Source organism: Echiichthys vipera (genome assembly GCF_963691815.1).
Source record: "Echiichthys vipera genome assembly, chromosome: 20".
NCBI lineage: Eukaryota > Metazoa > Chordata > Actinopteri > Perciformes > Trachinidae > Echiichthys > Echiichthys vipera.
This window is the reverse complement of record NC_139845.1, coordinates 18,737,406-18,761,118: the sequence shown is the minus strand read 5'-3', so window position 1 is coordinate 18,761,118 and position 23,713 is coordinate 18,737,406. Positions and strand designations below refer to the sequence as shown.

At 41.2% G+C, this 23,713-nt stretch overlaps 1 protein-coding gene across 1 annotated transcript; it reads right to left on the bottom strand.

Moving 5' to 3' along the window:
* Window positions 1–700: 700 nt before the first annotated feature.
* LOC310962777 (NXPE family member 3-like) lies at window positions 701–21,316 on the bottom strand. Its single transcript, XM_083935350.1, has 9 exons — window positions 21,251–21,316; window positions 20,655–20,807; window positions 19,751–19,858; window positions 7,517–7,682; window positions 6,477–6,908; window positions 3,923–4,215; window positions 2,348–2,418; window positions 1,907–2,113; window positions 701–1,822 (listed from the first exon to the last, which is right to left on the bottom strand). The coding sequence occupies exons 4-9, from the start codon at window positions 7,643–7,645 to the stop codon at window positions 1,269–1,271; spliced, it is 1,686 nt and encodes a 561-aa protein (XP_083791476.1). The 5' UTR covers window positions 7,646–7,682; window positions 19,751–19,858; window positions 20,655–20,807; window positions 21,251–21,316; the 3' UTR covers window positions 701–1,268.
* Between the last annotated feature and the right edge of the window lie 2,397 nt (window positions 21,317–23,713).

The window sequence follows — 23,713 nt, the reverse complement described above, 5'->3', positions numbered from 1 at the left end:
ATATATATATATATATATATATATATATATTAAGGACTGTGGTGGCATTCCTGAAAGAGAACACTGTAGACCAGGACATCTCATCGGATACAAACTCAACCACATTGCCCTGAAAAGTATGAGTGGATGGAAGACTGGTTCAGTTGCTTTTTCTTTGAGTTTGTGAACATCATGAGTTTAATTTTGTCAGAATCCATGAAAGGTGCGTGTAGGTGCAGAGCATTGAACATGTTAAACAAGGTGACGCTGTGCAACTTTGCTTTGTCAGTGAATTTACTACTTTACTTGAATTTACCCACTGTATGGAATGTGTTAGGTAAATGAATTTGCCTTGCCTTGAAAACCGTTCGTGAAAACCTTGATTGGTGCAATAAAAAAAGTATAATGTTCAACCATAAAAGAACGGCTCTCAGCAAGTATGACTCAGTTCCCTTAGTTCGTACCAATGTGTAGTAGAAAAGAAACGGATCATTTGCAAACGTAACATAACTACAAAATATCAAACAAGACCTTTCAGAACCAGGCAAGCTAAAAATATAAATAGACAAACATGACGTGGCATCGTTCTTCTCATCTTACTCTTAAGAAGGAAAGGCAAGTTTATTTGTATTTCACATTTCAACAAGGTAAATCCAAATACTTTACATAAAACATTAAAAGCTTCTGAAAGAAACATATACAATTACATTTAAATCACACAATTATAAATAAATAAAAACAAGGAACTGATGTTGCTAAAAAGAGATTTAGATAAGACATAAAACAATATCCAAATATTTAATGCAACTTCAGGCTTTTGAGTTTAGAATTGAGTCTGTGAATCCTACAGTTTGGGCAGGCTGTGGGGTCCTCACTGCACAAATGTAATTCCAGCCTCTCAGACTGTGTTTGTGCTTAACTGCACATGGAGAGGGGGAGACAAACTAGAGCTCTATTATTTGGTGCAACCTACAAAACAATCTTAGCAATTCACAGATATACTTTCAGTCTTTCAGTCACACACTCAATCATTCAATTATATAACATTTAAAACATCAGCATCTTGATTTCCTTCATCTCCTGGAATTCTGAAAGACATTTTGAAGACAAGGGGCATGACATTGTATGTGTTGAGTGGGACAGTTCCGTAGTGGTTATTTATAATACCAAATCCCAGGATGGCTTGAAGCGTCCCGTCCAGTTCTGTTTCTTTTGTGCTCAATCAACATTCCTTGAGTAAAAATAGATTGGTCGTCTAGTCACTGCTAGCGTGTGCTTGAATCCCACATCTAGCTGCCCTTTTGAGGGCACATGTAGGACAAGAGAACGTCAATCATATTCTTAATGATGGGAGGTGGTGGGTGGAGGTTGTGTGGCAGGTGATGGGCTAGGACCATCTCCCAGGCATCAATCAGATGGACATTCAGTCCTTTGAACACGGCTCTGAGTACCCTGTTACACTGCAGTGAGTGCCAGTCACTGTTGGTTAGCGCCACAGCAAAGGCTAAAGCTTTAGGGTTCCCAATCCGTATGACGACCAGCGTGTCTGGAGCTCTGTCCAGCAGCCGCACCACCGCCCTGCGGATGCTCTGCAGCCTCCGGATGTAGATCTCAATGGGGAAAGTACCAAAGTGAGCCCAGATGCCAAAAACTACGACAGTGTTGGTGCCTCCAATTACACCATCTATCTCATTGGCAATGTAACGAAGCTCACTGGTTGAGACAGGGACTATACGGATAGGAGGGCCGTGGAAGCGAGAGGTCAACAAAATATTTTTTGCATAGTCCAAGGAGATGTAAGGTCCAGCTTGCCTTGGGCTGTGCAGGTCAAACTCCTTCAGATCTAAAAGTATTTCAGAGGGAACAGATTAAGCTGCGGAATGAAAAAAAAAAAAGTAATTTACAGAAATCCATGTGGATCAGTTACCTGGTAGCGCTGCATTGAGGAATTCAAACCACTGTCTGACGGTGGAGTCTCCATACATGTGGACCACCTTGCCTTTCAGACACTGACTGATGGTAGAGGAGGTGCTGAACTGGTGAACTGTGGTGCCATCTAGTGCTCGCCACTCGCCCTGGTAGTAGTAACCAGAGGGTCCAGACTTCACACTGCTGCTCTTCACCTCTGGTTCACCTGAGAGGAAGTTAAAAGACAAGGGTTGTTATGTTATTGTCAACAAATCCCATGAAAAGATATCCAAGGTATAAAGGACTATCCTTACTGAAATTGGTCTGAGACACCTCTCTACAGGAGAACGCTACCCAGAAGACACTAGAATGTGTTTTTCTGCCTGTTTTACTTTGTTAGTAGAGCATTCAGTTTTGAATAAAAATAGGAGTCAGTGTATTAAAAAAAATCATGCTTTACCTTCATCTTTTGGCAACACATTGACACTGACAGGTCCTGAAGGCCGAATGTTGACTTTCATATTAACACCGCTGAAGAAAACACACATAATGAAATATCTCTTACAACATACATACAAAAAAATGAAAAACATTATTTTATGAAGTTGAAACTAAAATCATTCAAAGAACAATTAAACAGGGGAAATTGCTTGTCCTGTACTTCGACCTGCGGCCCTTTGCTGCATGTCCCCCTCCTCTCTGTCAACCCATTTCTGGTCTGTCCTATCTAATAAAAGGCTTGAGAACTGCCAAAAAAATTATCTTAAACAATAAAAGTCACTCGGTCAGCGTATTTCCAGTGACTTAACATCTCCCGATTGCGCCCATCTCTCTCCCCCCCCAACAGTGCCAAAATTCTGGTTCACACCCTGGTCACATCCTGACTACTGCAACTCTCTCCTCTTTGGTTTACCTGACAAATCCATCCATAAACTACAACTGGTCCAAAACTCTGCTGCCCGTATCATTACCAGAACCCCCTCCATCAGTCACATTACACCTTTCCTGCAGCAACTCCACTGGCTCCCCTTCAAATACCACATCATCTACAGGCTCCTCCACCTTACCTCAAGGTCGTCAACAATCTTGCCCCTCAGTATCTCACAAAGCTCCTCCATGTCAAGACACCACCAATTCTCTCAGGTCCTCTTCCTCCCACTCGCTCATCTGGTTACAGTGGGGTGAAGAGCTTTCAGTCGCTCAGCCCCACACCTCTAAAACTCTCTGCCTCACTACATCCAACACTCCACTTTCGTTACCACTTTCAAATCTCTCTGGAAAACTCATCTTTTCAGTCAGGCTTACTCCCTTTAATTTAATTTGCTTTGTTAAGACTTGAATGACACCACCCTTTCTCTTCGTTTCTATTATTTTTTGTCTGATTCTATGACTGTCTTATGACTATGACAGTGTTTTTAGTGTTTGATTTTGTAAGGTGACCTTGAGTGTTCAGAAAGGCGCCTTTAAATAAAATGTATTATTATTATGATTATTATTATCATCATCACTTAGCAAATCTCAACATGCACACAGTGAAGCTGGCAGCAGCCACACACCACTGACAGTCTGTGTAGCAGGTAAAAAACCCTGTTGCACTTCTGTTCTCCATGTTATTTCTTTTGGGCAGCGCATTTGCAACAAAAAAACATGGGAGGCCAGCCACCGAGCTGGAAAATGTACTGATCTGAAGTAAGTATTATTTCCTTAACACGTCAGGCCTGCACATGAATCATGATGCCAGAAAAGTATTTGCCAATGTCCGAGAAATATCCTGAGGTATGCAACCCTTAATCCCAACATTAGAAAGACAGAAAAGATATTGCCTGGAGAGCCACAGCTCTGACTCTTTGTGTGAGAAATCAAGTTTAAGTAATGGTCGACCACACATGATTTAAAGACAATGCAGAGGTGGAGAAGTACTCAGATCTTTTATTTAAGACACTTCCGATTGGTGTTAGAATTAACGTGCACTTGACTCGCATCATATTGTGTGCCGGGACAGAAGTTTTTAACTCCTGTCTCTCTGCTCCCTCACCTTTGAAAGAGCTTCACCTCATTTGGCTTGAGGTTGTGTGTGAATGCTCCCATGGCGTGGCTCATCCTGGTATCACAGCTCAGTTTCTTTGGCTTGTAGCAGAACCAAGGCTCGCCTGTACGAAGGTCAGTGAAGTTGCACAGGGGCTGAGTGGGACGTAGGCAGACGTTACAGAAGGTTGTTTCGGAGAGTGAGCCTGAGCGAAAGACGCTGTTGAAGTGAATCCTGTCAGGCTTTTCATTGTTCAGCATGTTCAGCACTGAGATGGCCTCACTAGGGTGAACCAGCATCACCTGATTGGACAGAGAACCAGAGTCCAGTATGTTTAATACAATTGACTTCAATTAAGCCTGTGAATGTTCTCATTTGTCCAGGTCATCGTTATCCTCAAAGCAATTTCAGTCAAAAGCAACTTGACTTATTTGTCTAGGAAGACGTTTCACCTCTCATCCAAGACGCTTCATCAGTTCATGTAGGCATCTGACCAGGCTGGGACTGGTCCAACTAACTGGTGTGGAGATCCAGGTATTTAACCTCTCACAAGGCCGATGATGTCACTGGAACCCTTTGTGCTCCAAGTGCCAACGACCGTCGTTAGAGTGGGAGTAGTTGGTGGGAAGTTGGTTACGACTCTGTTAGTGCTCTATTGAGTCTTAACGACAGTCGTTGGAGTCACAGGAGGCCATTTGTGAACAGTTGTTAGATTGTTGAATCTCCTTGGAAGGGATGAAAGGGCTGCATTGTAAATTCCAATTTCCAAAAGTCAAAACCAACTTCCCACCAACGACTGCCACTCTAACGAAAGTCGTTTGCACTCGGAGCACAAAGGGTTCCAGTGACATCATCGGCCTTGTGAGAGGTTAAATACCTGGATCTCCAATTCAATTCAATTCAATTCAATTCAAAAAACTTTATTTGTCCCCGGGGGGCAATTCAAGGCACACAGAGCAGCAATCCACGACAGTGCAATTATACAAAAAAAACATTTTAACCTAACACAAGAATAAAGTGTAAAAGAAGAGTAAGTGTCAGGATGTTAGTGTGTTAGTACAGGTAGGATAAGTGTCAGGATGTTAGTGTGTTAGTACAGGTTAGATACAGAGAACATCGTCGGCGTGAGATGTAGAAAGACATGTGTGTATATGATGTGAGCAGAAATGTGACGGGTGTTTATGATGTAAACAATGTAAACATGCAGTAGACTGTTGAAACAGGTATAAACAGAACTGTAGTGCAGAAAGGATATAAGTGGACAGTGATCAGATCCAGATGAGGTCAGACATGATACATGTGTGTAATGAGCAGACGTAACAGAACTATAGTGCAGTAATAGAGTATAAATATAATATATAACTATAAGCTAAATAATAAAGTGAATAATAAAGTGATGGTGGTGCATGGCAGGAAAACAGCAGTCTAAGTATATGGGCAGGAAAACAGCAGTCTAAGTATATGTCCACACCAGTTAGTTGGACCAGTCCCAGCCTGGTCAGATGCGTACATAAACTGATGAAGCCTCTTGGATGAGAGGTGAAATGTCTTCCTAGACAAATAACCAAGTCCAGTTGCTTTTGACTGAAATTGCTTTGAGGATGACTTCAATTAAAAAAATAGGTCTTTCATTTCTTTTTTTTAAATAAGTGTCATCCAATTTCTTATGGGAGAGAGGGTTGGGAAAGCGGGTTCATGTTGAGGCATAAGATGAAAGGTAGCTGGTGAATTACGAAGGGGCTTGTTTATGTAGGACTTTGTTAATAACTGAAAGGTCTTTAAAATCAATTCTAAAAGATAGAGGTAGCCAGTGCAGTGCTACAAGCACAGGGGTAATGTGTTTGTGAACTGTTCAAAAGCCTGACTACAGCATTCTGAATAATGACTGAGAACGTCTCTCGAACTGGATCAGTCCGCTGTCCTCCCAGTGAGCTCCAAATGTTTCTACAGGCCCACTGACGTGTGTTGTCACCATGACAACTAACAACAATCACCATTTTGATTTGTACCATGGTCAAGTTACAGTCGCAAACGGCTCAATGCCCTTTCCTATCCAAATTTAATTTCTGTGGTCCAAAACACTAGATGAATCTGTACTTCTGAATCTAATGGGGTCAAAGGTTTCTTTAAAAAATGATCCGAATAACGAATACATGCCGACTGAAACTTGAGCAGCTTTATCCTCATGGAGGCCATGTAACATTCAAGATCACCTTTTTACATTTCTTGTTTGAAAAGTCACATGACAACAACAAAATGTCCGCTCAACTGAGTTGTTTTCACCCACCTCATAGAGCTAATAAGTTACAGCCAACAAGATCTACAATACGTGGCTGCAAATGATTTCCTGCTGTTGAAAAATAAAAAATCCCATTGTTGCTAAAATAATTTTGAACGGTAAATCTTTCACTGTTATTACAAACTGCACATGCTGCGAGGAAGGTTAATGGGCCCTTCCAGGTAGGCATAGCAACAGTAACTAAGGGGGTGGTGCTTAGTGAGCAATCACTTATATAAACTCCTTTAGTACAGGCACATTTAACATGATAGTATTTAGCATTACCTCAACCTGTGCGTCTCCTTCCCAGAGTAAAGAGAATAGAGCAGAGTAGCTGCCATTGAGATGATCCACCACTTGCCCAACCACACCTGCACCAAGCTTCTGGTTGTGCAGCCTGGCGACTAAGAAGTCCCCCCCAGACTTCTTGGGACGGCCCTGGAAGTCAGACATGTTGATCATAACATGCAGCTGATCCCCTACGTGCCACTGTCCTCCTCCCCTCCTTGGAAGAATGGTGAAGGAGCTGTGAGCTGGATCACTGGTCTGCTCCGGGGGAAGAGGCGGAGTTTCAGGCCAAGCAATGGAGTCTCGTAGGAGTTGTTCCTCCAGTGCTTCCTTAGGGGATAGTGGCTGGAAGGTGCAGAAGCCTTGTTGCATGTCAGGGCCAGTGGTAACACTTGGGATGATGATGGCGGAGTGTATTTCATGCTCAAACTGGCAAGGGGTTGAGAGACAGGGTGACAAAGATACAACAAACAAATGCACTGAAAGCTAATTAATTTGGTGAAATTCATTCAGATGGGGGCGCTAAAATAATGAATATCACATTTTGGAATGTAACTTTTAAACCTCAAGTCTCAAAAAAAATTCCTGGTCCCAAATTTTTCTTTTTGCCACTCCTACAGATTGTGATCGATTCTCCATATTTGATGCAGAACATATCTGGACCAGATTTGTAATGTTCCATACAGTTTTTCTATAGCTTGCCCTCAAAGTTTGTTCATATGCAGTGTGCAGGACTTATATTACAATACATGACATACAGTCTATCTCCTGAAAGCTATTGCAACCACATTTGGCCAATAAGTGGCACTGTAGCGGTATCATCCAAGTGTTAGGGAAGGAATCTCTGTGTATGTATGACTGTCCTTCACATATCTTAAAAAACATTTATCTAATCGACAGGGTTGAGTGTGAAATTAATGGGAGGAGTAATTGTCATGAACGCCTCACTGCATTTAAATATCCTGAAAACTGACTTATATTAAACATTTGAAACATGGTACATCCTTTAAGCGGTCCCGCTAAAATCCAGTTCTCACCTCCAGAATTCCCATGTTATGTAGAAAAAAGAGTAACACAGCCACAGTCACAAAGAGGAAATACACACTGTACTTCGTTCTTATACAACCTCCGGCCTTCATGATAGTCTTCATTTCTGGCTGCAGCATGTTAATGGGCCCACTTCATCTGGTTCTGGATTAAAAACTACATAAAAAAAAAAAACAAAGTGGTAGGTATAACCATATCATGCTAACGAACATTGGAATAAGTAAGGGCAGGGCAGACAATCACAGACAGGAAATGAAACAAGACAGGGCAAACTTCAGATTGACATGCTGTATTTTTGTATATTCATTTAATTAAAGAGTTAAGGACCTGTGTTTTTCTTTTTCTTTTGTATTAGTTAGGGGTGTAAATTTACACCCAGGACAATATTAGATTTTCATCTTCTCTTTGTTAGAACACATTTCACTATGAAGTGGTATGGAGTGGTGGAATTTAATTGGATGTCAAAATCATGGCAAACAATTTTGAACTGAGCCATGCTTTTTTGTTTTTAAGCCAACAAAGGCAGCCGTACTTTTTTCAAATTTCCTTGGACATGCATTTCTACGCCAGCGTAGCTGCACATAGTTGTGATATTAAATGCTGTATTTTTAAATGTTGTATTTTTTCTCTTGATAGGCTTTGTGGTAGAACAAAAATATATATAAAATGTTTTCTTTTAAAATGGACCGATTAGCCCATGACATTGTTATGGCAGACCAATGTCAACTTCAGTACCTCCTCTTTCCCCCCATTGTCACATTTAGATCTTGCTCTAATGGATGACTCTGTCATTGAAGTCAAAGTCAAAGTGAAGTCACTATATCCAGCTGGGTGACTGTCAATGTAAAGCAGTACAAGAGAAGGCACGCTCTCCTGTCCAGGTGGCCTTGCCCATTCCAAGTACAGCTGACCACCAACACTGCTGTGAAGTGTGAACCATGCCCCATATGGATCGACACATCCTACTGCAAGTAATCAACAGCCCAGCAGAATTCATCCAACCGCATGCCGAATTCCTTCAGAAAAGAGCATGTTGAGGATAACTCGCCACTCCTTCAATGAAGTCTCCACTCTTTGACAGAGACAATAATTGAACCTGATGAGTTTCCCCACACATGACCAAACTATTTCGGCTATTATTTAACACTTATCTCAACCTGACTGAATGGTAGCTGACCACAGTCCAAACTCTACAAGCTGCCCCATGTGTGGATTAATTACCAATCTGGCTGCTAAATCGTGATGTAACGCCCTTTCAAAATGTTTTTCCGAGTTCAAACCGGTCCGAACCTCATATTTCTCCAACCCCGCAGCGCGTTCCCCCTTGTTTGAACAGATCTGAGTTTTTAAAAAACAAGGTCATTGTCATTTTACCTCCTTCTTATGGATGACAAAGATGTCTCACTGACAAAATGAGGTGATCGTAATTGTTCACGTTTTTTTATTTCAATGGAGCGTTTGGACCCGGAAATCATATTTTGAAAGGGTGTTAACATCAGACATAACAGCCAGATGAAGGCCTCCCCATACTGGCTTTACCCATCTCTGAATGTGACACATTACATTCCCAATTGACCACACATACGTTATACACCCATGAATTATGCACAGTTGTACCTGAGATGAGACCCTTACCCTGCAAAACATCTACAAGCAAGTAGCAGGCATGCGGAGTTCCCCTCAGTGCCATCCCTCTTGGTTTAGTTCCACGGCCATTAAAGTGATGCATCAGGGCCACTGAGATGGTCATAATTTTAAAAAAGGAACGTTTTCTCCAATACCAAGGAAATCTTCAAGAATTTGGACCTCAGACTATCATCTCCAGTCTTCAGCTTGACTTACACTGGACATTTATTTTGATAGAGCGGCCACAATTGCTTCAATCTGAGTTCAATCTGATAAATCATCTTAAATTTCCCTAGGATTAAGGTCACCAAAATCAAAATGTGATGTATTAATTAATTAATTAACACACAGACATATTGTAGCCATCTACTTGGCATGCTTATTCCCAGTTATGGTTTATTGTATTATCATCCTTGAACCGGATAAGATATCTTTCTAAATTTATAGGCATATCTCTCCTATCAATATAATTGGGTGCAACCCATCTGAATGCTACACAATCGTGCAGGTTTAGGTCTCTTGGCATCCCAGGGTGGTAGCTGTGCAGTGATTGATATTGAATGTTGTACTTGTGTACCAGATAACAATGCTAGTCTCTCTGATATAACTGCACAATTAAGCACATTTTTGATGAGGTACACACCAGTGGTATTACACCAGCTTTTTTGAATGGTCAGATACAATAATCAATCATTGAGCTAAACATTTATTATGATACTTTGTGTTTGTTTTATTTTGGTTTTATGCGTAAAACTATCACTGCTAAAGTGACTACTAAAATGCCGGCTCAGAACGTTCCTCGCCCCAGCCTGACTGACCAAATCACCTTTTGATGTGTAATGAGCCAGTGCACAGCCACTCAGACTCTGGTTAGAGAAAATTCTACACCCTTGCTGTAACTTCTGCTTCCACTGTGCAGTGAAATGAATTCATGCAAACCAGCCACATAACTGGACCTTCAATGAATTATTTCTTTCACTCTTTTGCAATTTGATTCATTCTCAGATGGCCCTTTCATGTCTACTACATGGACATTAGCAAATGTTTTACGCAGATGGACACTGCAGTCTTTTGCCATCCACGCCACACTCTGCAAAGTCACCTTACAACATGTTGCAAAACTGTTTACACTTTCATAAAGGAAACAGAGACCTATCAAGCACAACTGAACATACTTTCAAGGTACATAAAGGGAAGTCTGAAGAAGCAAAACTCCAGCAACACAGAGTTGTTCAGAGTGGCTATACCACTGCTGTCCTAGCATGTATTTTTTTAAATAACCAAAACACTTTCTGATACCTCCCTGTTTTTGGGGTTTTGGTGTTAATCTGGCACATTGTTAATTGTTGGACACACCCTATTAACTGGCAGCTTTCCTAGTTACTTTGCAAGATAGTAAGCTGCTCTAAAGTGACTGAAACCCTGTGTAATCAGGTTGTCCCGATGAAGGTGACGCTCTCATTGCAAGAGAGGCTGGGCGTTCCAAGTTTGTGGTTTCAAGAATATTGAAACTTTACCACGACACACATTTAAGTCCCTAAAAAAGGCCGATCGTCCACGTAACACAAGTACAGGAGAGGGCAGGATTATGCCAAGACTCTCCATGGGGAATCGGTTCAACACTGCAGCTGGAGTTGCTTGCCAGTTCAGTGCTGAACAGGGCAAGGATCTGTCTCGGCACACAGTATCTCGCCGTTTACGACTTTTTGGACTGAAAGCCCACTCTGCAGTGACCAAACCTCGCTGAGGAGCATGTTGTGTGGACAGAGGAGAACTGGTCCAGAGTGCACTTCAGTGATGAGAGTACGTTCACTTTATTTGGGTCTGATGGCAAACTTTATGTTCGCATAGGACTTGAATGATGTTTGTAAAAAGAAGTCAGTTAAATTTGGAGTAGGAAGTGTCATGGTTTGGGGGATGTTTTCTGTAGCAGGAGGAGTTGGGCCTCTTTTACAGCTACATGGCAGGATGAATGCAAATGTTAATGTGAACCGCATTCGGCAACATGCAAAAACTTCACCTCAATGTCTCCCAATCAACCCACAATTTTCATACAAGACAATGCCCCTTTTCACACTGCAAAACAGGTTAAGCAGTCCCTTGAAGCTAAGAATATTGGAACAATGAAATGGCCAGCCCAGAGTCAAGATCTAAACCCCACAGAGAATCTCTGGAAAACCCTTGGCAACAAAGTAATGTCTAAGAAACCCACTACAGTTACTGAACTGAGGAAGAGACTGAGTCAGATTGGACCAAGATCCAACTAGAGCAGTGTGAGAAACTAGTGATATCCTGTGGGGTGCAGATCATAGACTGTATAATGAATGGACGGAGCTACGGTGACGTCACTCATAGATTTGTGAACCTCTGAAAAGAAACCGCCCCGGATGCTCCCATCTTCTTTTTTCTATGTCCACCAGGCGCAGCCATGTTTAAGTTTGCACAAGGGTGCATCGATTGGATCCTGGGTTTGACCTCACGAGGGGGCAACCTGACATATCTGAGCAGCTGTTGCTAACAACAACATTAGCATGGATATTCGGAGGTAATTTGTACAGCTAACTCAGCTACTCTACGAAGTTACACTGTGTAAGCTGTTACTGTCAATACTTGATGGTAGATAACATGAATAATGGACAGATAACGGCATTACAGATAACGGCATTACATTTTTATATAGATACACTTGAATGTAAATTTTGCACTGAATTAGTTTTTTTATTACATTCTTCTGTACACATTCAAGTATTATCTTAACAGGGTTTATATGGATAATATACTATAATTGTTTAAAATGCAATAAAAGATCTTATGAAGGTTTTGCCAAAAGTTTGTTGTTTTAATGGCGCAGATCTGGAATGAATTTTAACATTAGCAACATGTACAGTATTGTAATCAGACAAGTTTTTGACACAACTTGTAATCAGTTACAATGCTCTTTATACAGTATGTTAGCTGTTGTTGACATAGAAATGTCTTGTGATTAACCAAGCAAGGGTATTCTGTAGTTCATGTTAATACACTCAGTACTGTAAAATGAAAACTAGGATCATTATTTATTACATTTTTCAATTACAATAACTGTGGATATGAATACAAGTATTGTGCACATTAACGACAGGGTATAATAAATAAATTGCAAAAACTGCAGTGGGTGATTTAAAGAGTTCACAACATTAACAGAGCCTGGTGAGCATAAGTGATTTGGTGATGACACTATTTCACAATAAAAATATGTTGTGTATGTTATGTATAAATCCAGCCATTCATCATCACCACACATTTGAGAACTAAAAATATTGTCAATGCAGTCGCCCTTTCTGTACAACCAGATGAATGACACCAAATCTGCCCCTCCACAGATGAGCTCTTCCTTCTGTTGGCACCGGTCACTCACTTTTCTCTGTGTTGAGACCCTTTACAGATGTAGCAAAAAGACAAACAACATCAAATCAATAAATGATACCATATATAATAAAGAGATACGTCAAACATAACCAGATGTTAGTTTTTACATTCACCACTTAGTATTGATACATTTACTGTGTGATTAGCGCATCATAATGCATCTGTCTACCTTCTTGTCTAAGAAGAACTGGTCCTCCTCTTATGTGTCTGATGGGTCCTGTTGTCTCCTCATGTTCACCAACCACTGCATAAGCCTGCCACCATCACCTGAAGGAAATGTGTTTGAAAAAACGTCTTAATTGTTGTGCATTCAGACGCTACATTAAAGTATAACATGTATATTCACATTAGGTGAATGTGATGTGACCACATCTGCAATATGCATCTGCAATGACTATGAGGATTGTTTGACAGTTGCAAATCACAAAATGATGTGCAAATAAACTGTATAAACTAACAACTTACTACATCTGCATTATGCATCTGCTATTACATTGAACTTGTTTATTTTTATTTAAGACGTGAAAATTCATATAAATATGTTTAAGCACTTGAATACATCATATACTGTAGATGTGACCGACAACAAGCAGCTATTAGCACATAAATGACGAAGCTAATGTCAGGTAACATTAGAGCTAGCTTGGTGAAGAACGTGCATCCATGTTAACTGTGCTATTATAAGTTTGGTTAGCGAGAGTCAAGGCTTAAAATAATTTGTAACGTTACTTACCGGATAAACTAAACAGCCGACTGCTTGGAGTTTCTTTAGTTCAACTGGTTAAACTGAAAAACTGCGGACACTGAAGAACAACATCACGGCTGTAGGTTTCCACGGCTGATAACGTTAGGTTTGAGAGTCAAGATCTTAGAGACCTGTCAATCACAAGTAAGCCACGCCCCCAATGCATCCTCTGCTTTATCGTCTATTTCACTCAAACTTGGACCGGAGTTGAAAAAAATCTACACAAGTGGGTATTGTAAAAGGCATCAAACTAATGACAGAGACATTAAAAACCTCTGCAACTGACTTATTGTAGCCATGGAGAAAGTTAGAAGTTGATCATTTTCACCGTTGACTTGAATGCAACTGGATGTCTTCTGCAACCCATGTATCGCCCCCTGCCGGCCACTCGCTAGAATACAGGCTTAAGGCACTTCCGCGTTGGTTTCCTTTTCTTTTTTAGACCATAGACTGTATAAATGAATGAGCGACTAGATCTTTTATTTATTTATATATATATATATATATATAAATATATATAGTGGGTACGGAAAGTATTTACAGACCCTTACATTTCTCACTCTGTTAATCTGAAGCCATTTGCTAAAATCATTTAAGTTTTCCTCAATGTAAACACAGCACCGCATTATGACATGAAAACACAGAATTGTAGAAATTTTTTAAAAAATGTATTAAAACTAAAACTGAAATATCACATGGCCGTAAGTATTCAGACCCTTTGCTGTGACACACGTATATTTAGCTCAGGTGCTGTCCATTTCTTCTGATCATCCTTAAGATGGTTCTACACCTTTATTAGAGTCCAGTTGTGTTTAATTAAATTGATTGGATTTGATTAGGAAAGGTACACACCTGTCTATATAAGAACTTACAACTCACAGTGCATGTCAGAGTAAATGGGAATCATGAGGACGAAGGAACTGCCTGGAGAGTTCAGAGACAGAATTGTGGCAAGGCACAGATCAGGCCATGGTTACAAAGAATATCTGCTGCACTTAAGGTTCCTAACAGCACGGTGGCCTACATAATCCTTAAATGGAAAATGTTTGGGACAATCAGAACTCTTCCTAGAGCTGGCCGTCTGGCCAAACTGAGTGGGAGAGCTGGGAGAAGAGCCTTGGTGAGAGAGGTAAAGAAGAACCCAAAGATCACTGTGGCTGAGCTCCAGAGCTGCAGTGGGGAGATGGGAGAAAGTTCTAGAAAGTCAACAATGACTGCAGCCCTTTACCTATTAGGGCTTAATGGCAGAGTGGCCTGATGGAATCCTCTTGGTCTCATAAGACCAGAGAATCTTATTTCTCATAGTCTTGGAGTTCTTCATGTGACTTTTGGCCATCCTGAATGAAAAGAAGTAAGCATTCAGAGATGGCAACCGGGATGAGGTGAGGAGAGTGCTATGGGTATTCAGACTTAAAATAACGGAGGCTAAAGAGAATTATAGCAGAAAGCTGGAAAACAAACTCCAGCGAAACAACATGAGGGATGTGTGGAGTGGCATGAGAACCATCACTGGATTCCAGAAGACTGGTAGCACAGGGTTGGAGAACCGTGTGGACCAGGCCGATGAATTGAGCCTATTTTTCAATAGGTATGATACTGCAGCCCATCCCCAACATGGCTCTGCTGCCCTCAACTAAAGCCACTTTACCTCCCCCTACTCCTCCTCCTTACAGAACCCTTGTCTGCCCCTCACCACCTCACTTCACACCTACCTATGCCACCCCCCCCCCCCGCTCTACATCATGTCCTAAAGACCTAAGCCCTCCCCCAACAGACACCTCAAAAGTGTCCTTCACGCCTGACCTGGTGAGAAGACAGCTGACGAGACTCCACTCTGGCAAAGCTGCAGGCCCCGATGGCGTATTTCCCTGGATGCTTAAAGCCTTTGCCCCCCAGCCATGTGGAGTACTGAGTCAAGTCTTCAGCCTGAGCCTGCAACTCCAGAGGGTCCCTGTCATGTGGAAGACGTCCTGCCTCGTGTCTGTGCCAAAGACGCCGCGTCCCAGTGGCCCTCAGGACTACAGACCGGTGGCCCTGATGTCGGACATCATGAAGACCATGGAGAGACTCGTCCTGGAGCAGCTAAGGCTTATGGTCAGGCCCTTCACTGATCCACTACAGTTCGCCTACCAGCCACGCCTGGGAGTTGAGGACTTCATCACCTACCACCTGAACAGAGTCTACAGTCAGTCTGGACAATCCTGCAAGCACTGTGAGTCATGTTCTTTGACTTCTCGAGTACATTCAACACCATCCCTCCGGCTCTAGAGAAGATGGCTGCAATGCAGGTAGAGGCTGGTGGTCGTGTCCTGGATTGTGCATTACCTGATGGGCAGACCACAGTATGTATGCCTACAGAACTGTGTGTCTCACAGGGTGGTCAGCAACACTGGGGCCCCACAGGGGACTGTCCTCTCTCCCTTTCTCTTCACCCTCTTAACCTCAGTCTTGAGAGTCCTGCCACCTTCAGAAGTTCTCTGATGACTCAGCAATAGTTGGCTGCATCAGAAAGGGGGATGAAAGTGAATACAGGAATGTTGTGGGCAACTTTGTCACTTGGAATGACCTGAAACATCTGCAGCTTAACGTGACTAAAACAAAGGAGCTCATAGTGGATCTGAGGAGGGTAAAAACACCTGTGACCCCTGTCTCCATCCAGGGAGTCCCAGTGGACACTGTAGAGGAGTTTAAGTACCTGGGGGTGCACTTCAATAATAAGTTGAACTGGACTAGAAACAAAAAGGGTTGAGTCTTCTTCCTGAGGAGGCTGAGGTCCTTTAACATCTGCCGGATGATTCTGAGGCTGTTTTATGAGTCTGTTTTGGCCAGTGCAAGCTGACAGAGGAGGCCATGGACAACCCTCTCCATACATCTCTGTACCTTACTGCTGGGCCCATGAGGAGGTCAACCACCCAAATTTCCGATAACAGTGGCTGGGAAGGACACATAGGCACTGTTGGACTCTGGTAGCACCATCTCACCAGTCTGGCCAGAATTTGTGGAGGGGCACCCCAAGAGATCAGGAGAAGAATCTTCTCCCAACAGGCCTTGGCTACAACATGTGGAGGAGACAGCCCTACCCCTACTTGCCCAGAGACATGGTAAATGGTAAATGGACTTGTACTAATATAGCGCTCTTCTAGTCTTCTGACTACTCAAGGCGCTTTTACACTACTGCCACATTTGCCCCTTCACACAGACTGAATGGCACTGGACATCTATATACCATCTAATCTAATGTAACCTTCAGTGTCTTGCCCAAGGACACTTCGGCATGCAAACTGGAGGAGCAGGATCAAACCACAGATCGCTTGAATGGAGGACGACCCACTCTGCCTCTGAGCCACAGCCGCTCTTACTGTGGTAAGGAGACATTTCCAGACGAATTCACTAAACCCCACGGACCCCACTAAAATGGATGGCAGTTAACAAAGAGAAAAATGCTTGTTTAACCCGGTGGTTTTTAGTCTTCAAATTTCCAGTTCCAGGTGGAACATCGGGCTGGGAAGCAGCACGGCACTGCATATGCTTTCTCCAGGAGGAGACCAGCACTCCCCAGGATGGCTTGAAATTGGGGAGAGGGGTATGTGGCGTACCAGTACCTCTGCTGGGTGGGAAATCCTCATGACCATGGGCAGAGGCCCTTCCCACAATGCAGGCCACTGGGGAAAGTCATGACAGGCAAATACTAACCCTAATTACCTGCTCACACTCAGGGAGCGCAGCAACAGGTGAGCTGCACTCAATTGATTAGAGCTGAGGGACGACCCCAAGGATAGGCTCATCACACTGCTTGAGACTTCACCACTGAGAACTTGCAGAAAAAGTCTGAGATAAGAGAAGAGAGCGGGAAAACTCCTCAGCAGGAGCTGGAGCTAACCTGGACAGTAGAGAAAAAAAATTCAATAGCTGGTGCCAATACCAGGGAAATTACATGATTCTCGATGCCAGGTCAACCATGGTAAAAAAAGGAGGGATTTTCTAAGATCCCATTTACTTTAACATGAACTTCTTTATGAGCAAATTTACAAAAAATCTAAATGCAATTTCTGTAACAGACATATAGAATATGTTTTAGTGAAACAACTTAAGATTCACACACACACACACACACACACACACACACACACACACACACACACACACACACACACACACACACACACACACACACACACACACACACACACACACACACACACACACACACACACACACACACACACACACACACACACACACACACACACACACACACACACACACACACACACACACACTAGATGCAGTCATTTTGACAGACATTTAAAGATTGACATAAAAATGTTTGCAAATATTTGACCCACTGAAATGGAAGGAGGCGTGCTAACTGATTAGCCAAAGCAGCATTACTACTGCACGTATGCTACATAAGATAAGGCATTTTTGGAACAGATGTGCCCGCTAGCCATCCCAAACATCATGTTATGTGTATTTCAGAAAAGAAAATGTTAACACATTAAAACTTTATCTTGTTAATATACATGAATCAAAAATCACCTTGAATTAGTAGTTGTCCTTGTAAATGCCTCCTTAATTAGTTTTTCATTACAATGTTAAACATAATGTTACCTATCTGATTTGTCTTTATAGTTTTGTTTGATGTGTCAGTTGCATTTTGAACATTGCTTATTGTTACCGTAAACACTAAAATAGCATTGGGAAAGCAGTGGGGGGACCGAGGGCCTGGCGATATAAACAAGATCAAATATCACAATATCTTTGACTGAATACCTTGAGACCTCATGAAATATTTATGCACACAATGTTTTTGATAAATAACCATTAGTAACAGTGTTTCCCACAGACCAGGTAGCAATGTGTGGTGCAGGGTCGTACAGAGACCTTTTGAGGGGCAGGGGCTCTGACCTCTCCCCTGTACAGATTCTGACAACAGAAAATGATAGATAGCACATGACATTAAGCCAAAACCTTCTGAAATCCACAGTTCTGCAGGAAAGGGAGACTGGCATTCTTTATAATTATTCAGCTTAATCTTAATTCTTTAAAGCAGGGGTGACGCTAGGGTTTAAAAAGCACGTGCCCATAGGGCAAGTACAAGTCTTATTCTACTTGCATTAATGTCATATTCACTTGCCCGAATAGAAACAAAAACCTTTTCAACAAAAATTAGTACAATTTAATTACACCTTTTAGCAAGTTATGTCTCTTACATGCAAACAGTCCTTACTAGTCACACCCTGGCCACATAAAACCAACATGTACTGCATACTTTGCACAGGAAAACACCATCTGTATGCTGCACCCATGGAAGTTCCACATTCCAGTCATTAAAAAATTTACGCTTACAGTGTAATTCCGATTTTTTGGAATCGACATGTTTTTAAGGAATATCAGCATATCTATATTTTTAGAAGCTGAGATCCCTACACATTCACAAATGAGTGCGTTTACATGGACATGAATATCCAGTTTATGAGGCTTATGATCATATTCAGGATATGGTGTTTACATGAGCACAGAGAACTCAGGTTATTCACATGATGAATGAATCTGTTTACAGAAACAAACCAGCGTCAGCAAATATGAAACATTTACTAAAACTTAACTGCTCTCTGCTCCTACCCTCACCAGCTACAGCTGTGTGCTCTGAGTTCATCCTCTGTCTCTCTTCACCTGCACACACACTGACTAGCCTCTATGTCACTAACTAGCTTTCCTGTCCAGCACTTAGGACAGGAAAGCAGTGGCGCAGCGCCATACATTGGTCTATGTATGGGGAACACTGAGTAATGTGGATATGATGACCGAGCAGGTAGAGGCAAAGAATAAAACTGTCAGTCTAATAAATTTATAGCGGCATAATTTACCTTAAAAACAGCCTTCAAAACCAGAGACTACGCTTCTGTAATATTGTTATGATATACAAAATCCCAGACCCTATCTAGTCTCATAGCACAGCACAATATTGATATAATATATCCATAAACAACAAAACAACCACTGTCTTGTAGAAATACCAGATTTAATTAATCCTGTTAGTTATCACAGCAAAAGAAAACATCTTGGTCGATGACTAAGTGGCTTTTTTATAGGCATTGTGGAATGAGTGACAACCGTTTTAATGAAGCCATCAATGGCTGCAACATAGGTGACCCCAAACACGGAAAAGCTTTTCATTTTGGTCTATATGAACCTCTTGACCCATGTAGTCTGCTTCATATGGTGTGAGGTTGAAATCGCGGGCACCCTAAAAGATAGGAAAATGAATTATCACTTATACAAAATCCCATTACTCCTACTCTGCAAAAGTTATGGGTTTTGTAAATGCACATATATCTATTTGGAAATGTACAAAAACTCTTGGTTTTTAATCTTAGACAAACTACACATACATTCCACAGGTTTAATGATGTAAAATATTAAGGCTGAGACAGTAACATACCTGATGTCTTGCTTCTTGGCACTGATCCAATCTGTGTCTCTGTAGCATGCACTCCTTTCATGGCCAGATACTCCTTCATCTTCCTTCTTCCATATATGCAAGTCCCCTCTAGAAAATAAAAAAAACGTGACTTTAACATTCCAAAATGAGCCCAGCTGATATGTTTATCATGAAAATATACAATTCATATTTTGTTAATGGGTTTATTTGTATTATGGGATTTTTCTGTGCTGTGAGATTTATGTTGATTAAGAGCCTACAAATATTTTATTTTCTCACAATGTCTTAGACTTCTCTTTATTGATCCTTTGGGATGAACTCCCGCAAGGAAATTGAGTTTCCAGCAGCTTACAAAAACACAAGGGAGGTATAAAAAAATACAGTACAGGATATCCAATAAACTCTTTGCTAAATAAAAACAGAAAGTATAAAAAAAACAATAAACTCTTAGTCAAATATATATGAGGTAGATGTAAGAAGAAAATGAAATCAGATAAGTTAAATGTAGAGGAAATGTACAAGATCAAATATGTATGACTGACTGAAATGAGCAGTAAGATTAAATGATTGCACTTAAGTGGTGGATAAAGTTATTGCACAAAGAAAAGAAGATAAGTGTCCAGGTGTGTAAGAGTAGATTATTAATGTCACAGTGAGCGGCTCCCTCTCCTTCCCTTCCCTTCTGTCCTCTTTATTTCCTCCTCCCCGAGTGAGGAGTTGTACCATGTATCATTTACAATCGTGTTAAGCGGCATAAAAATGGCAGTTGAACTTGCTGAGATATGGAACATAAACTTTCTCCCACCCCTCTCTCTCTCTCTCTTTATCTATCTCCACCAACCCACGCGCGCACGCACATACGCGCACACACACACACATCAAAGTAGCAAAAGCAAGTCCATACCTCGGTTACTCAGTTACTCCAAATGTGCGTCGGGGAGTCCCATCAAACTTTTCCGCACAAAATCTCCTCACATTTCTTGCAGAAAATCCTCTTCCGTCGCCACTTTCGCGTGGCAGGCCATATTTCGCCCGGCGAACCACAGGTGTGAGCGATCTTGCCAGGAACAGAGAAGAAACACCAACTTCCGGTCGCAGAATATGGAAAAAAACGGGCGTTTCTTTTCGTTTCTGTGTTCCAGCCTTGTGATTTAATTATTTTTGTTATTATGACTACAGAAAATATTTTTTTTTTCATTATTTAGCCCACCTCGCTTGACCACGATAAAGAAAAACTCCTTATAATAAATACTTAGAATAATAATACTTATTATTAATAATTTTTTCAAAACGAAAATCTATTCTTTCCTCGCTTTTTAATATCCTCTTGTGAAATTAAAATAAAAACGACCAAAAGATACCCAAGACCAGTACCGTTACAAGATGATATAATCTCTTCCTCCCTTCACATCAGAAGTACAGAGCAGAATACACTTCAGCGTGCGCACGGCTTTCGTCCGGCGCTTTCCCCTCAAAAAGTCCAACTGTGAGTCAACTCACCAAACAGAAAAGCATATGTGATGGTCCCGAAGAGAAGGAGAAAAGAAAGATGCGTCACATCTAAATTGGTTGCCCTGTATTCGCAGAACACAAAGTAGATCCAGGGAGGAAAGGGATGTGCCACACCTAGCGGCACTTTGCGGCTTTGAAGGAGGAAGCAACAAACATGTCAAGCATGTCAGAGCCTCGTCTACATATTCAAGGCCCAGGACCCCATGGCTGAGACTGGGGAGACGAAGCCGGGACCTCCTACTACATGTATTCTATATCATCGAGTTCCATATTACACCGTGCATAACAACGTGTAGAGCGCATGTACGCGCACTCTTTATGGTGCACTAAACTTTTACAATCATATTTGTAGACATGTGCATATATTTATAGGCTACATCATGTTTTATCTTTAAAAAAAAAGAATCCTTAGTATCTGTGGCTGCTACCTTTGTGACTACAGGCCAGTGAGCTTATCAATCGATTAATCAGTGTTGCTCAGTCCATAGGTGACTCGGCTGGGAACTGTAGGGTCGCCGGTTCGAGTCCCTGTGTGGACCATGAATGGAGCGTGGACTGGTGGCTGGAGAGGTGCCAGTTCATCTCCTGGGCACTGCCGAGAGACTATTGAGCAAGGCACTGAACCCCCAACTGCTCAGGCAGCTCTGTCATCTCTCCATTAATTGCATACAGGTCCTGTTTGTGCGTGTGTGTGTATTCTGGCCCTGTGTGTGTGTGTAACCTGAATAATAACAGAGTGACAAAATTGGATTAATAAAGTAATAATTCTTCTAAAGTAAATGTTGTCTGGGTTTTTTTCTGAATAGGACAATTGATCTTGATTTATCTAAAAGCATGTCGGATTCATGTAAATGTATATTTTCAGAAATATTTTAAGTTTCGAAAATCCAAATCACAATAGTCATCATAATTGCAGTGACTCTGAGGACCCCCTGGGGTTAAGGCCCAACCCCTGGTGAAGATCTCTGCTTTAATAGAAAGCTAACAAACTCAGCCTCTTCAAGGTTCAACTATTTTAAGTGGCTTGTGAAAATGTTGTTTATATGACACAGAACCCAACTAACAATACAGTTATTCAGCAGACTACAAGTGTTGCTGGAGTTTTACATATCTTCAATTTGCTCGATCTGGTAAAAAACATTACTTGATACTTCATTACATAACAGTAAATGTCTCTGGTTAGGATGTACAGTTGGGAGAACACTGGCCTTTACAAGTGAAAATAGAGGCTGAATGTTTGTCAGATAAAGCCAACATAAAGTTACATAAAGTTACATAAAGTTACACTTTTCTTTTATTCATGCAATAACTTAATCCATGATTAAGTGCAATCATTTAATGGTACTGCTCATTTCTGTCATATACAGTCATTCATATTGTATCTGATACATTTCCTCTACATTTAACTTAACTGATTTCATTTTCTGTGAATTTTATTTTACCTGTATTTCTTACATCTACTTCATATATATTTAACAAAGAGTTTATTGTTAACGATGAACTGTTTTTTATACTTTCTGTATTTATTTAGCCAAGAGTTTATTGGATATCTTTTACTGTATTATTTTTTATACCTCCCTCGTGTTTTTGTAAGCTGCTGGAAATTCAACTTCCTTGTGGGAGTCATTCCAAAGGGATCTGAAATTACAGATTTATCTGAAAGAGGACGGCCTCAGGGTAAGTAGGGCAGATTTGACTGTCTGAACTAATGGATTAGATCATTTATGAACTCAGCGTTCACATTGTAATTAACTGTTACAACAGCACTGTGCCAGGAACAAACACACACAGGTGAAGTTCAGCTTTAGTCTGCAAGTTGACTCCTGTAGTGTTCACTCTGGGAAAATATAGTAATATATAAGCTGAGTCCTTATGGTACTAGAAGTATATTTTGATGAATACTTTGATATTATGGTTCTATAAACTAATCCTATGTTTTTAACTGTATGTAGCCTAAATGTTAATCGACAATCCGGTAACTACAGTTGAGTAAATGTTATGAAGTACAAAGTACAATATTCACCTCTGAAAGCAGAAGCATAAAGTTAACATGAAAATAATAGTGGTAAAAACAAAACACAAGTACATCCAAAGTGCACATGTGTATGTTAGAACGGTTAATGTAAATATTTTTGTTTTCATGAGAAGAAACTTCAAATATACTCTATTTAAGAGTGTCATGTGTCCTACCTCAGCAGAGAACCATTTGGAGAGAACACAGTGATGAAACCTTAGTGTTCCTGCACTTATTTGGTTTACTGGAAACTTTGCTCCCTTGCTGCCCATTGGTGTGCTGCTATTTTATGACGCACGAGCAGGTGTGCACGCGCATTTATAAAATGTAGGCTGCCACATTTCTAACGTTGAGTGATCACTCCTGCTGCTGTGAAACGTTTTGAAGGCAACTGTATGAAGGCCGTTACACACCGGGGGCTGGAGTAGCCTGCTTTC